This window comes from Aphelocoma coerulescens, chromosome 4 (genome assembly GCF_041296385.1).
Source record: "Aphelocoma coerulescens isolate FSJ_1873_10779 chromosome 4, UR_Acoe_1.0, whole genome shotgun sequence".
NCBI lineage: Eukaryota > Metazoa > Chordata > Aves > Passeriformes > Corvidae > Aphelocoma > Aphelocoma coerulescens.
Window position 1 is genome coordinate 79356899 of NC_091017.1, and position 15221 is coordinate 79372119.

At 45.7% G+C, this 15221-nt stretch overlaps 1 protein-coding gene across 1 annotated transcript in view; it reads right to left on the minus strand.

Moving 5' to 3' along the window:
• Window positions 1-9411: 9411 nt before the first annotated feature.
• The window catches only part of ATRN (attractin), a 159482-nt gene continuing 153672 nt past the window's right edge, over window positions 9412-15221 (minus strand). The window contains exon 29 of the mRNA XM_069014859.1: window positions 9412-14733. Coding sequence (XP_068870960.1) covers window positions 14609-14733 — 125 coding nt within the window. The 3' untranslated portion in view covers window positions 9412-14608. The remainder of the gene's footprint in view (window positions 14734-15221) is intronic.

Genomic DNA, 15221 nt, shown 5'->3' on the forward strand with positions numbered 1-15221 from the left:
CAGGTAAGGAAGAGTGAGAAGGTTTCCCAGGATTAGTGCTTACCCAGGCTGAGTGCCATGGGAGGAAGAGCAATAGCCCCAAAATCCCCCTGAGTGTTTTTAGGCCTGGCCTTTGCAGCAGTCCATTTATTCCTTGGTTTGTGCTCTGCCAATAAGTATCATTAATTCCTTGGCATTTGAATGCATGGAAAGGCTTAGGAAGCATCTGACACAGCGAAGTACATTGCTTTTTATTCCTATTTCCTGCAAAACCTCTCCCATTATTTATTGCTTCAGATTTTGCTGAGAAACTGCAGCAACTTCTATGGCTTTTGTTCCAACAAGAAACCTCTAGCTTTCAGTTGAACACCTGTGGATGTGTCTAACACGAACAGAAATCCTCCTGCTGCATCCTGTCCAAAGTGCTGCTCCTTGAGGTCCTCAGGGCTGTAGCACCCGGTTTTCCTAATCCAAGGTTGTGTGAAGGAACATACCAAGTTCCAAGGCTTGTGTGCAGGGTGACAAGCCACACCCTCAGCTAAAAGTTGTATGTGAGGACTTCATGGCCAAGGGGCTCACTCAGATCAGGAAAGCAGACAAGGAGGGAGAGCTACAGGCAGGAAAGTCCTCTCGAAGTGCTCATATACAAGCATGGAGTTGCTGTGAACATCTCCCCTTTATCCAGGACATCAGTGTCTTCTGAGAGACCAAGTGACACGACTACTGCCTGCAACTCTGCAAAACTTGTGTCCTCTGAGCTGCAGGTGGGAGAGGGATGAAAGCCTGATTGCTCAGCCCTGCAAAGGCAAGGAACTACCTCAACACCACGAGGTCATGCTGGGAATCGTGTTCTTCTGCCCCTTTCCGGTCCTGTAGTCATACCCTGCTTTTCCATATGTCTGGCCCCATCAAGCCAGTCTCCACCAGCTTTTAATCATGCACAGGCTGAGTGTCTGCGCAGGATGGGGATACAAGTGTCAGCTGCTTTCCAGGAGCACCCACTCCTGTGCCTCTTATATGTCAGTGATGTTGAAGTGCCACTTCGCCATCTCCTTCTCATTCAGCAGAGAAGGAGTTTTTCTGTGTGGTCAGGATACCCCACCTCACCTCTCCCTTCAGACTGGTGTGCTGTAAAAAAGAGGTGTGGAGAATCCTACTGAAGGACTGGATGGGATGGAGGAAACCTCCAGAGGTTACCTAGTGCCAGTACCATGTCCCACATCAGCACCTATTTTAACAACTTCAGTGAGAGACATCACCATCTCCCCTGGATTTATATCATAGAGTCATGAAAGGGGTTGGGTTAAATCTCATCTCGTTCCAGCCCCCCTGTCATGGGCAGGGACACCTTCCACTTGCCCAGGTTTTTCCAAGCCCCATCCAACCTGGCCTTGGACATTTCCAGGGGTATCTTACTTTACAGACTCTGTAGATGTTAGTTGTCTCTACGCATCAGAGCCCAACAAGACCCTCAGTTCCTGTGTCCCATCCTTCAAGCCCTGTCTCAGGCCAGGTCCTGCCCTCCTGGGGGTTCCCCATGGTTCAGGGATGCTGTGGAAGGAAGTGAATGAGGCACAGAGCAAGGAGCCTCTCACCCAATAGGAAAGAGTTGGGGGCTGGGAATGAACAAAAAAAAATTTACTCCCAAATTTTCGTGGCTTTTTTCTGATTATTTCACCCTTTTTACCAGTATTTAATGTTGATTCTCCCTCCAAGCCTGTTCATGAATCAAACTTCGCAAAAAAGGATGACTTTTGAACCTTTCTTTTGAAGGAAGCAAACATGATTACTCTCCTCCCACTCACCAACATGTGTGCACAGGCCACTGCTTTTTCCTTGTGAAAAGTCAGTAAGTTTTTTGGATGAAATTCCATCTCTGCCGAATTCTGTGAAGTGAACCATGGATCTTCATTTTTAAGTCTCTTGATTAACCACAGAAGTCATAGCAGCTGCTTGTAAAGGCAAAGGACTGTGCGAGCCAAGAGACAGAAAGGGAGACAACATTTTTTTAGGAATTGCTCCATTCCTGAGGACTTCCATAAGCACAAAGAAGAATCACGGGAAAAAGAAAGGAAAAAAACACAGTTAAAGAACCAGCCAGACTTTCTGTAGCCACTGAACTCTTATTTTTTTGGCTGCACAGCACCACTGCCAGTGGTTTGGCAGCCCTGAGAGCCTGTGAAATATTGTGTATGTACTTATACTTGTCATGTCGTCATGTACAGCATTGTCCAGGCGGGAGCAGGAGCTGGAGGGAGACCCAGGGCTGGGAGATGGTGCTGGAGCAGGATCCCCGTGTGTGCACCTGCACAAGGGGAGGGTGGTGGATGCCAGCCCATACTGGGGTCAAACTTGTACTTGCCTTTTCTGTACATGTCAATATTCAGACATATCCGTGAATAAAGCACACATGCATTTTCCTGACCCCCTCACTCCTGTCTGCAATTCCAGCTTGTCCATGCCAGCACGTCCAGGAGGGTGCTGAGCTCACTGCTCCTGTGCTCTAAGGGCAGCTGGAAGAAATGGGGGATTGTTTTGTGGAGGTTGGAAGAGTGGGGGGGCTCAGATGAGCCGTGCTTGGCTGGAATCACAGAATCCTAGAGTATCCTCAGCTGGGAGGGACCCACAGGAATCATTCAGTCCCACCCCTGGCCCTGCACAGACCCCCCAGCATCCCCACCCTGGGCATCCCTGGCAGCGCTGTCCAAGCACTCCTGGAGCTCTGGCAGCCTCGGGGCCGTGCCCATTCCCTGGGGAGCCTGGGCAGTGCCCAGCACCCTCTGGAGGAAGAACCTTTCCCTGATCTCCAATCCGACTCTCCCTGACACAGCTCCAGTTGTTCACTCAGGTCTTGTCCCTGGTCCCAGAGAGCAGAGATTGGAGCTGCCTCTCAGGAGGAAGCTGCAGACAGCTCTGAGGTCTCCTCTCAGCTCCAAACCCAGCTCCAGTCTAGTGTCTTCCAATAAGGAGGGGTGACGGGTGAAAAACAGCTCTGCTGAGATGGAAAGGCATCACTGTCACCAGGGAAGTAGACATGAGTCCCCACACAAGTCCTGGGGTTGTTTGTGTTGCCTGCGGGGGTGAAACATGCAAAGGTTTGGGAGCAGTTTGGGGCAGATTTGGCTCAAAACTGGTGCCAGCACAGGAAGAGGGAGGCACTGCAAGATATAGCAGGGATGGGAATAATTGCACCTGCAGTTAGGGGCCTGTGGAGCCACTGATGCCAAGATGTCACCGTGTGTCCCACTGGGTGGAAATAACTGGGGAAGGATGGTGCTGCACCCCTGTGCTGAGCAAAGGAGAAAGGGAGGTGGAGGAGAAGGGAGGGTGATGGTTCATGCCAGCCAGGAAGACTTCTGTTCATAATGCTGTCCATGTCACTAATGGGTGTCTTTCCTGATGGGGGAGACGTTCAGATTTTTGCCAGGAGAAAAAAGGAGGTGAATGGGACTTCATGCTTCTCAGTCTCCAGAGAGGTGTTTATTAATTATTATCTAAGGAGTACAAGCCACTGGTGTGGCCTAGACATAGCACAGAGCAGAGAATGCAGCAAGACAACTTACCAAGATTTCACAGCCTTTTTAAAGGTAAATTACCCAATGAAAGCTTAAAACACAAGATATTTCCACTTTTTTACCAGTGTCCAACAAGTTCCTAAATCACATAGACAGGAACTGCAGAATTCTGTATCATCCCGGACCACTATTGCTGCAAAATATGGAGTTAGTGAAGAAGTAGAAAGAAGCTTTTAACTACAACTTATCCTCCATTTTGAGGTTTTCTACTTCTATCTATTTACTATGAAAATAGACCTAGAAACTCTAAATTTTTCGCTCTGTGATAATCTCACATAGTATTCTATCACCTAATTCACACCATTGTAGATTCTTCCCAGAGGCTAGGCAAATTTTCCCATGGACAAAGGCCAAAACCAGTACTGTCCAGGGGAGTAAAAACCTTTCAAAACAGGCAGAGAAATATTCTCTGCATTCTAGGTTCCCACATATTCATGCCATGAACATCTGTGAGCTATTTTTGGCAACTTAAAAAAAGAAATCACAGGAAAATTGATTAGAGGCAAATGGAATGTTTTCTTGCCAATTCTGGGCAGGAAAAAAAATCTAGAAAACAAATGTATATAAAATTTATATAAAACTAATGAGTGAAATTCAAGACAGTTCTTAGAGTGAGTAAATGGTTGAACACACAAACATAACACTTTTTCCTCCCAAAAATCATGTTTGCCTCCATGCATGTGTGGAGCAGCTGAGGGTTAGGGATGGACCCTGAAGCTCCTCAGAGCCTTTTCCCTCCTGACAGTGCTCAGGCTGGGGTTTTACTGAGCAAAGGATAATTCTGAACCTGAAACGTCCTGTGAAAGCCTTGCAGCTCTGAGGTGTTTTCCCTGGCTCTCGGCAAGCAGATGCTCCACCAAGGTCGGCACCCAAGAGGCTGGCGGGGCCAGTCCAGGGCCACACAGTGATGAAGTGACAGGGGCTGCTGGGCTCCAGGGGCTCCTGGTGTTGAAGGAGATCTCAGGACTCCCCAGTGGGACTCGCTCAGGCTCTGCACTCAGATCAGCATGGGGCAGAGCACGGGGCTGGCTGGAGCAACCCTGCTCTGGGATGTAACAACTGGCTCCAAGAAAGCCTGGAAATCATCCTAAATTTAGGGTGAGGAGAATCTGGAGCAGGAGAGCACTAATAGCTGGAAGAAATTTTGGCTGACCCTCACTTCTACCCCATCTCTCGGTCTGGGTATGGTTTTGGGGGCTGCTGGCTGTGCCCACAACAAAACTGAGCACCGCTCCCTCCAACAGCCGCAGACACCAAACACTGAGGAAAGAGCAGATGAAGTGATTTTTCCACATTCCCAGAGAAAAGGTCTTAAAACCTCTGTAGCTCCCAGGATAGGATGGACAGGGCTTGGACTTTAAACTCCCTTTCAGCTCAAACCATTCCATGATTCCATGACAGACCAGAGCCTGGGGCAGCACTGGAGGTTTGGAGGAGAGACCTGCAGATGGGACCCACAATCCCCGTCACACTGTGACTGCAGACACAGCACAAGCAAAATCCTGCAGCTGATGTTCAACTGCTGCAAGGGGATGTTGAAATCAGAAACAACAATTTACCATACGTTATCTCCAAGCAAACAGTGCTAAAATGCTGATGGGGTGGAGGCATCTTGCTTCGGTGTTATTAAAACACCGAATTTCTGCGGAAACAGCGGATGTTTGCCAAAGGGAAGAGCTGCAGAATTAGCTCTGACAAGAAAAATGTTCAAGTCATTTTGCGGGTTTTTTTCTAAGGAGAAGTGGAAATGATTTCTGATGGGAGCAAGGATCCCAGGGAACATGTTTTCCAGGGAATTTTCCCAATGGAAATCCTGCCAGTCACTCTGTTGCAGGCACATTGTGGCTGTGGCCTGGAAAGCAGAGCTGATGAAGCAGCCAGCGAACTGCAGGTGGGATGGATGCAGACACCAGCTATGTCCGTGCTGTGCTGTAATTCCCCATCAAGACAGTACTTCACTATCAGCCATCCCAGTCCAGACCTACCCACTAAAGTTCTGCTTCCAAAATAAATTCAGGGATCAGCTTGAGGAGAGATTAAATCCCATCCTCCCATGGCATTGCTGGTCACCACGGACTGGGGGAGACGAGAAACAGCCCCAGCCCCGCAGGCTGTGGGATCATGGAGCTGCACCGGCGCTGCTTGTCAGCAGCAGGGAAATAAAGAGGAGAAAGACATTGTCCTTCTTGGCAGAGCCAGAGTGACCCAGTCAGTGGCTTTTTTGTCTAAATTCTCTGCAGATGTGGTTTCTGAGTGATGCATGTGGCCTGAGTGAGGGCCCAGGAATATAGAGAAGAGAGCTGATCCTGCAGCTGATGGTAAAATCACGGAATAGTTGGAGCTGGAAGGGGTTGTAAAGATCATCTTTTTCCACCCCTTGACATGGGCAGGGACACTGTCCACTATCCCAGGTTGCTCCAAGCCCCGTCCAATCTGGCCTTGGACACTTCCAGGGATGGGGATGCTTCTCAGGGCAGCTTGTGCCAGGGCTTCACCTCCCTCACAGGGAAGAATTTCTTCCCAGTATCCCACCTATCCCTGCCATTCCCCCTTGTCCTAAACCTACATGCCATTGAAAAACATCCAATTCAATGCAGTTTGAGTCCTCAGATCTTGCTCTTTGTTTGTGGGCAGGATTTACCTCTTCTGAGACATCTCTAGATGTCTCTTAGGATCCCAAATCCCAAGTTTGTCACTGAGTCTCTGGAGTCACCAGGAGAAGAGGTGCCTTTAAGGACATCATGTACCTTACCTCAGAGCTTCCATAGGGGGATGATGGTGTCCCAAAATCCTGTGGCCAAGGGTGTTGGGACTCTGACACAGTCTGGGAAAGCGTTGCTGTTCCCAGCCATCCTGCAATGGGGAAAGCGAGGAGCTCAGCCCACCTCCAGTGATGCTGACACCTGGGTCCCCAAGCCTCGTTACCAGGCAGAAGACTCATCAGCAGGTGTCATTACCTCATCAGAAAATCTCCCCCCACCTTATGCCTTTGGAAAGATCTCAGGGGTTCCACTCTGACCCTGCAATCCCTGCTTTGCTGCTTGATTAGTTCAGAAACCAAAAACCCTGGGGAGAAACTCAAGAACATCTGCTAATTCTTTTTGCCCAAATGGCAATGTGTTAGCTGTGGAACTCTGGCTCATTTTTACACCTCTCTTTCTCCTCTCTTCCCATCAATGGGGAAAAAAGGAAATGTTGGTGCTTTTGCCATATCAATAGCTGATTTACCACCAAGCAGCGATGTGCAACTATCCAAGAGCTGCCCCAAACCCCACCTTCTTCTGGGTGGAAGAAACACCACCCAGCCTCCAGGCCAGGATTTCGGGGGGAGTTAAATTGTTTTTTAAAAAGACTTAAAGTCACTTCTTCCTGTAGGTAGTTGATATTTAAGGTTTGTGGAAAGAAAAGCTGGACAGCAAATTCCTCTCTGGCTCCTTACCCAAAACCGTTCATTAATGACAGCTGATGACAAAGATCATCATCCTGGATGTACACAAAGCCTTGGAAAACCTCCATGCTCTCTTTCCTGCCTTCCTGTCAAACCTCTTTTCTTTGCTACAACACAAGAAAATTCAGAGCAGGGATGAAAAATGGCCCCATCCCTCTGTGGTTTTCCCTGCTGTCCAAAATAAACTTAAAGCAGCTTTAAAACCACTACCCCCTGCCCATATCATTTCAAGTCTGGACACCCCACGCTGTGCTGTCAGTCTGGCATCTTCCTTAGCTCTGCAGCAATTGCTGGGAACTGGGCTTCTGCATCCCAGTTTAATGCCATGGAATGAAGCAGCAAAACGGTCTTCGGAGGCAATGGTGACTGAAACCTTCATGGCTCATAAATGTTGGGTTCAACTCTGCTTCATCCCAGCAGTGCTTAATGTCAAAGTTAGAGAGTGACATAAAAATAAATGGAGAACAACAGATTGCGTCCCAGCGGGACTTGGGCTGTGGATGCCTGGGTGTTATGGATCAAGTGAGAGCTTTAGACAAGCCCTGCCTTAGGCTCAGATTTTTGGCAGCTCTACTTAGGTGACCTGCACCTAAATCCCTCTGGCTCACAAGTTCTTAAGGATGGCTGATTAGCTCTATTATAAAATGTGTTACTTATTGAACAGACAGGAGACAATAGACAAAAGGCCTTAAACAGTTACTTACTACACAGTATAGAACAGAAGAACTGCTAGGAGATTACATCAAACAGTGCACGACATAAAGGTACCTATACTACAGCTAGCAAAGACACAGTATAGAGCAGGAGTCAATGGGACTCACCACCAAACTGCTGACAATGTACACAGAGTCCTTTCACTCAGCCCTCGAGAGAGTAACCACAGAACTGGTGTCCCAACTTTGGGCAAAAGCCCCACCAATTTCTAGAGAATGTGCAGAAGACTTTGCTTTGTGAAAGGCTGGTGTAGCTTTTATAGTGTATAAAGTGGAGTGTCTGTCAGCTTATCTTTTCACAATCTTGCTTACCCAGCAAGGTGTTTATTGTCAGCTAGTAGTGTCACTTCCATGGTGCCTGAATCACCATGAGACAGGCGGTCTTTAGTGAGTTATTTCACCAAACTGCAAGCTTTGGTGAAGGGCGAGGAGCCTTCCACCAGCTAACGAACAGCAGATAAGTTCTTGTGGCGGGGCGATGTTCTGCTACACCGTAGGTGCTGCACAAGTGGTGGGAGAGGAGTGGCCACCTCTGACGTCTCCCAGCTTTTGTGTGGATCTGAAACACCAGCCGGTGCCAACATTTGATAAATCATCAGCAAAACTGGTGATACAGCCTCCAGGGAGGGCAGATTTTCCTCTTCCGATTTAAACAAAAAATTTACTGGGAAAATTATCAGTGAGAGTAAGAAAGGCAAGGGACTGAGATTTTATAGTTCTCTTGGAGTTATGCCATGGTCAGCAGCTCCTCACAAGGGGCAGCAGAGGGGCAGCTCTGATCTCTACTCTCTAGGACCAGGAACGGGACCCAGGGAACGGCTGGATCTCAGGGAAAGGTTCTTCCCCCAGAGGGTGCTGGGCACTGCCCAGGCTCCCCAGGGAATGGGCATGGCCTCGAGGCTGCCAGAGCTCCAGGAGTGTTTGGATAGCGCTGCCAGGGATGCCCAGGGTGGGGCTGTTGGGGGCCCAGGGTGGGGCTGTGCAGGGCCAGGGGTGGGACTGAATGATCTTTGCGAGTCCCTTCCAGCTTGGGACAATCTGTGATTCTATTTAAACCCTGAATGCAGAAGCTCTGAGTTTTGGGACTGTGGAATCACTGAATCATTCGGGTTGGAAAAGACCTTTAAGACCATCGAGCCAAACCAGTTAAGGACCAGCTGTATCGTGACAGCTGGGACTCATGACACCAGTGCTGAGGAGGTGGGAGCAAATAAATTCCTCCTTCAACCCTCACCATCCCAAACGACCTGCATAGAGCACGAGCCCCTTTTTCTATATAATCATAGAATTTTTTAGGTTAGCAAAGACCCTTAACATACTGAAAACTTCATTAACATACTGACACCTCTTTGGGATGCTCTTCCCTTCTCCCACCCTTCAGAAACAGCCACAGAGATCAGGGACGAAGAGCTACCCTAAGGCACCTGGGGAAAGGTGAACCTGAGGGTGGGTGATGGGTTGAAATGGAAACTATTTAATGACTGTCTCTACCTGCAACATCTACAGATATAACTCACACCCCCATCCTCTGGCAGAGGACACATCCCTCCTTCCTCCTCCCAAACTCAGTACCTGGCAGGAGCCCATTGATACCCACCACCACCACCACAGCAGAAACTCACCCCAGTGAGGAGCCTTCAAAACCACCTTGAATTATTTTTTTCCTCTATTTTAAGAAAACAAACAGGAGGAAAAATTTTAACCAGATCATCTACTTTTTATTTCAGAGGAAAGATTTGCATTATTTACTTTTATTTATATACATGTACTTCACATTTGTATTTAAAATGCACAGACCTCCCAAGAATTTTCTTGTTCCGGCTTTAAATTAGCTGTTATTTTACAATACAAAAAAATTATACCAAAAAACTGCAGTCCTAAATGTGTGTATGTATAACACCCACAACCCCAGCAATGAAATAGTTTACAATACTTGCTCCTATTTACAAATGAATGCAATAAATGCTAAATTATACATATTAACAAACTAAGCTCAAGTCTGAACACGGATAAGAATCATAAATAATTACAGAACAAAGAGGAAAAAAAAATCCAGAATACAATTAATTCAAGGATCTTCATTTAAAGAACATTTATTGGGCACAAATTTCAGAGTAATATAAAACTCTCTTTTTTTTCTTTTTTTTTTTTTTTTAAAAATGGACTGACATATGATACACTCTGCGACAATTGTTATTTTTTTCCTTCTTTCTACTGGTGAGGTTTTTCTAATCAATACTAAATTGAGAGGAAATGTCTAAAGAATTATAGTACCTGGAAGACGCACACAAATAGTCTGTGTAGTGTCAGAACAAAGAAACAGACTGAACAAAACCTGCCCTGATGCAGAAAAAAACAGCATATACACATATTGTAGTAGTCCTGGCATGGAAACTCAGCTCGTTTCAGCAGCTACCAACAGAAAAACCAGGAATTTGACTAAAATTGCAAAGAACACATCCAAAAATGAGGAGCACACCCCAAGCCATCCCTTCCCTTCCTTCCACAGTCCCAACACTCCGCGAGCACCTTCCCACTAAAGCCCACCCAGCTCCCTCTCCCACCTGCTCCTGCAGCTCAGCCCAGGACGCTCTGCCAAGTCAACCCCTTCCCTCCACTTCCCTGGGCTACTCCCAAATGAAGATAAACCACGAGGGGCAGAGACAGCCACCACTTACTGGGAGGGACAGATGAGGTCGGAAGTTGCTCCGGGCACGCGGAGTCTGCTCGTTGCTTTCTCACAAGCTCAGTGCAGCAAATCCCTGTTTCCAGTGAAAAGGGGTTTAAGGTTCTGAGATGCAGCTGATGCCTGTCCCTAACTGAGGGTCTCATGGAAAAGGAAAAGCAGCTGGGAACACCTGGAGCAGCAAAGGATGAAGGGGCAACCCAGCTCTGTGGCACTTGAATTCCAGCAGCTTATGGAAAAGGCCTGAAGTTTGATTTCAGCCTCAAAACCCTCCTTTCAGCTCATTTAGGGCCAAGCAAGCTGACCTGCCATTTATGACCATCCCATAAACCCAGTGCCTTGGTAATGTGGATCTTGGTAACGTTTCCTGCAGAGAAATGGTGTTTCTGAGCAATCTTTAGTACATGAACTCCCCCAAAGGAGTGTGGATCTGCCAGTGGAGGCTGCCACACCAACAGCACTGTACCATCGAATTTTGGGACATTATATGCCATGACTTCATACTGATCACAGGCACTACCCCATCATAAATAGCTTTATTTTGGTAATTTCAATACAATGCATTTTAAGCCCAGGGAGAGGGATATAACAACTGAAAAGTTGTGTCTCATAAATCATCTTGTATCCAAAATATTGAGTCAGAGCGTGGCAAGGTCATGCTACAACAGTCCAGAGAAAATTCTGGGCTAAAAACCATGGAAAATGGTGAATTAAAAGTGCTATTTGGAGATGTGGAGATCCAATGGCACCATTGTTTTCTAGAATAAAAGGGCCCCAACAGTTCTGAAATTTTATTATTAAATTTTTTAAAGGCTCCTCTCACAGAATAAAAATGTTTGGAGAGTTGAGACATCGAATGCTGAATTTCAGCCAGTTATAAACACCTGAAAATAGTGATTCTGAATGGAAACACTGCCACAATTTTAGTAACAAAGGCCGTAAACTACTGATTTAATCCTCCACATGGTGACCACTTCAAGGACATTTATTACTCTCTCTTTCAAATGGAAAAGCCATATTTTACTTGGTTTCTACATTTAAGTGAGATGCATTTGAACATACAGAAGTCAAGTTATGCCTCCCTGTTTTACAAGATAGCATGATATAATCTGATGTTTAAAGCTCTGGAAAATTATCTAATACTGATCAGATGAAGAAGTTACTACGACAAAACTCATACATCATTTAAAATGCATCAAAAATACATTCAGTTTTTTTTTTTTCTGGGTTATATACCCTTTAAATCTCTCCATGTTCTGCACATTACTGTAGAGTTTATGTACAAGTGCAAAATCTGTGTGTCATTTGTCATTTATGTACAGATTCTCCCATGAAATAAGGTTGCTCTTTCTCCCCCACCTCACCTCCAAATGAAATAAACCCAAAAATCCTTCACTTTTGACACTGGCCTGGTGAAAAACCACCAGCAATTCTTCTTTCCCCCATCCTTTCCCACTTTTTTCCCTGTTTACCTGTGAGCTGGGATGAAACTGCAGCAGAGCTATGTATGAGAGTTCTCCCTCATCAAGATGGAGATCAGATGCAGAGCAGAGCTACATCCTAAGGGAGCTGGTTCCTTTTATTTATACAAGTAACTCTTGTTCCTCTATTTACATTTTTTGGTTCCAACAAACCCTGACTTTGATCATTTTTGCTCATTTTTCCAATATCTGACACCTCATTTTGCGGCCACACTCCTGGGCACACTGGGTTGTGTGTGCAGACCAGATAGCCCAGCTCTCCAGGAGTGAGAAAACCTCCCAAACTCCATATTTATGTCTTATTAATGTAAAAATCTGTCACCTCTCCAGGCCTACAGTTCTGAAAGCTGTTTCTGATCAGGAAAACCCAAGAACTTTAAGCACCTGCTCAAGGGCTGTCCTGAAGAGGGAAACTTAAGCACAGGGGCTTTCACCATCTGGGTTGGCAGTTCTCCTCCCAAAAACAGCTGGAGAAGCAAGAAGAAATCTCCAAAGATGTGGACATGCACAATGGCTGAAAACATGTAGTAACAGGGGAGGGATTTTAGTCCAGTCTAATTTCTCCAGTTCCGATTAACCCTATCACTGGTCAAGTTAGAAAATATTATCAGGAGATGAATCTGTCTGAGGTAATCCGTGCATCAGGTAAAACTTAAATTGACTAAATCCCTTCACTCTAAGACAAAGCTCAAGCCTTTTCCTCTCATAATTCCTTCTTCCCCGAGAGCATTTAAACTTCTAGTTTAGAAAGAGATGCATTTATATATATTTATATATATAATGCATTTTTTCCCAATATTTTTCTGCAGTTCCAATATTTTTTTGCAGTTTCATTGCACTTGCTAAATGACACGCTAAATCAGAATTATCATCCACCACAGTCCTTAAACCATCAGGCTGCTCCACTGTCCAGACACACCCAGCAATTCACCTCTTTATTGCGATGCTGCCATGCTCCAAAGAGCTTCTTCAAAATACATGGTTAGAAAAAAACCACTCCAGAAATGAGTGGCTGATATGTGACTGATCACCAGAACACACACAAAAAAGATGCAGTTATTTGGGTTTCAGCTTGGAAAGGTGCTACCTGGCCAGATCCAAGAGCACTTCCCTTCTGTGTGTTACTTCTCCTTTTAATAAATAGCAGATGTCCTCAACAGAACCCACCAACTCAGTGACCTGGGTGAATCCTCAATTACTGTGATGAAGCCACAATCACACACCTTGTTTGGCATCTTCACTAACATCTTCCTACCAGCTCCAGCACCACAACGTCGTGTGGCCCTCGCCCTGCACCACATTTCCAGCTCCAGGGAGACACTGAGCACCACCACACACAGATGGATGGGTTAAGTCCAGCATTGAGCCTCAAAATACAGTCCCAACTTGTCAGAGTAGTTCAGATGGTTCGATGCACCCCCCAAATGCCAAACCTTCTCTTCACTGTTTTCAAGTCTCATCCTTTCACCAACCAGCCACTTCTTCAACATCAAACAGAGCTCAAGCCCAACAGGAAATACCGGATCTGATCATGTAGAACTCAAACCTGTGGCAAAACAAAGCTGCTCTGCTTGATTTTTATTTAAAGTTCTTTTTTTACTTCATCCTCAAGTGATCTGGCACCCAGAGTGTTGCTTTTCACACCCTGTAAGAAGATGGAGCAAATCATAACCACTGAGGAGCAATGCCTCCAAGCTCAGCTCTCATCCAGAAGGATGGCGGGAGGGAAAGGGAGGAAAGAGGCCAAAATTAGAAAAATATGATGTATCTGACCTGGAACACAGATTGCTTCTATGAAAATGATGGTGAAACTGAGTTTTCTTATGAGATACTGAAACTGATACTGAGATATTTCCATCTGGGTGAGTAGTTGGTTGGTCAGGAAAATGTGATTTTCCTCTGACTGCACGGGACAGAGAACACAGAGTGCCTTGGGTGACTCTAGATGTGAGTATACATACCTTTAAAAGGAATTTAATTATGTTAAAAAGCAGCGTGTGTAGCAGTCTCCTCACTCCCTAGATCTGTTCAAGTCTAGGCACTTGTGTGTGGTGTACTCCAAGCAGGTTAAGACTATGTAAACACCGAGTCTTTCTAAAGCAACATCCAACTTTCCAGTTATTTCACGTGGTCTGAGCAACATAACCTTGAAACCATCCAAGCTTTTGTGTTCCTGGACCATGATGACTACAAAAAGGCTGTGCCTGGAAGAGAGTTCCACTGAAATAATGAGGGAACAATTAAATATTAAATGAAAACAAAGGATGAAGATGCTTTGAAGATTAATAGTAGTGTTTATGTGTTGAGAGCTGACACCTGTAAACACTGGATCTTTTTCTTTTTGTACAGTTTGATAAATACATGAACTACAAAGCACTTCCCATGTAGAAACCTGAGTGTCATTCATATTGGACTACTGTTGTATTTACACTGACCAGGAATGGCGGCATTGGACCGTACCACACCTGCAATAAAATTATTTTGCTTAAACTTGAAGAAAACAAAGGAGCAATCTGAAGCCATGTGTCAGTAAAACTTAAGTGGAGCAGTTGTCAAATAAAGCCAACTAGCACGTAGATGAGAGAAAAAAATTGGGTTCAAGGAAGTTGTGTTTTTTTCTGGGTGCTTCTAGTCTCTTGGGACACAACATGGAAATCTTTCTCCTCCTCCTCGGTATTACTTTTCCATTTTGTTTAAAACTCTAGACAGTTTCTGATGTCCATGCATCAAATACAGGTTCCTGGCTGTGCAGGGGGCTGCTGCTTCCGATTTCGTATCGCGCCCGATTTCTCTTTGTAGGCAATTGGCATCTGTTGTGAAATGTCCACCAGCGCACTGGCCACTGCGAGACCTGAGGCAACAAAACAAAGAGTCAGGGAACAAAACAGCCACAGTAACAAATCCTTCAGAAACAGCTGAGAAAATCCCTCCAGGCCACAAAACATGTAGAATTTTTTAAATAAACTAGAGAAGTGTTTTGGCTTAAAAATTAAACTCCAGCCAATATTCTGAAAGGAGCTGAAATACTGCATGTTTAATTAGAAGCAACAGCAGGAGGAAAAGATGCAATAGGAGTGGGTATTACTGGATGTAAATCTCTCAACATTGAAGCGTGAACCCTTAATATTGAAGGTGCCTTTTTTTATTCTCTATTGTAGATGGACTACAATAAACCTGAAAGGAAATGTGTATGGAGGTTTCACCGCACTTCCCGTGGATACGTCACCTCCGCAACCTCCCCATGGCAGATGAGGAAATCATGGAATGGTTTGGATTGAAAGGTGCCCTAAAGCCCATCCAATTCCACCCCCTGCCATAGGCAGGGACACCTCCCACTAG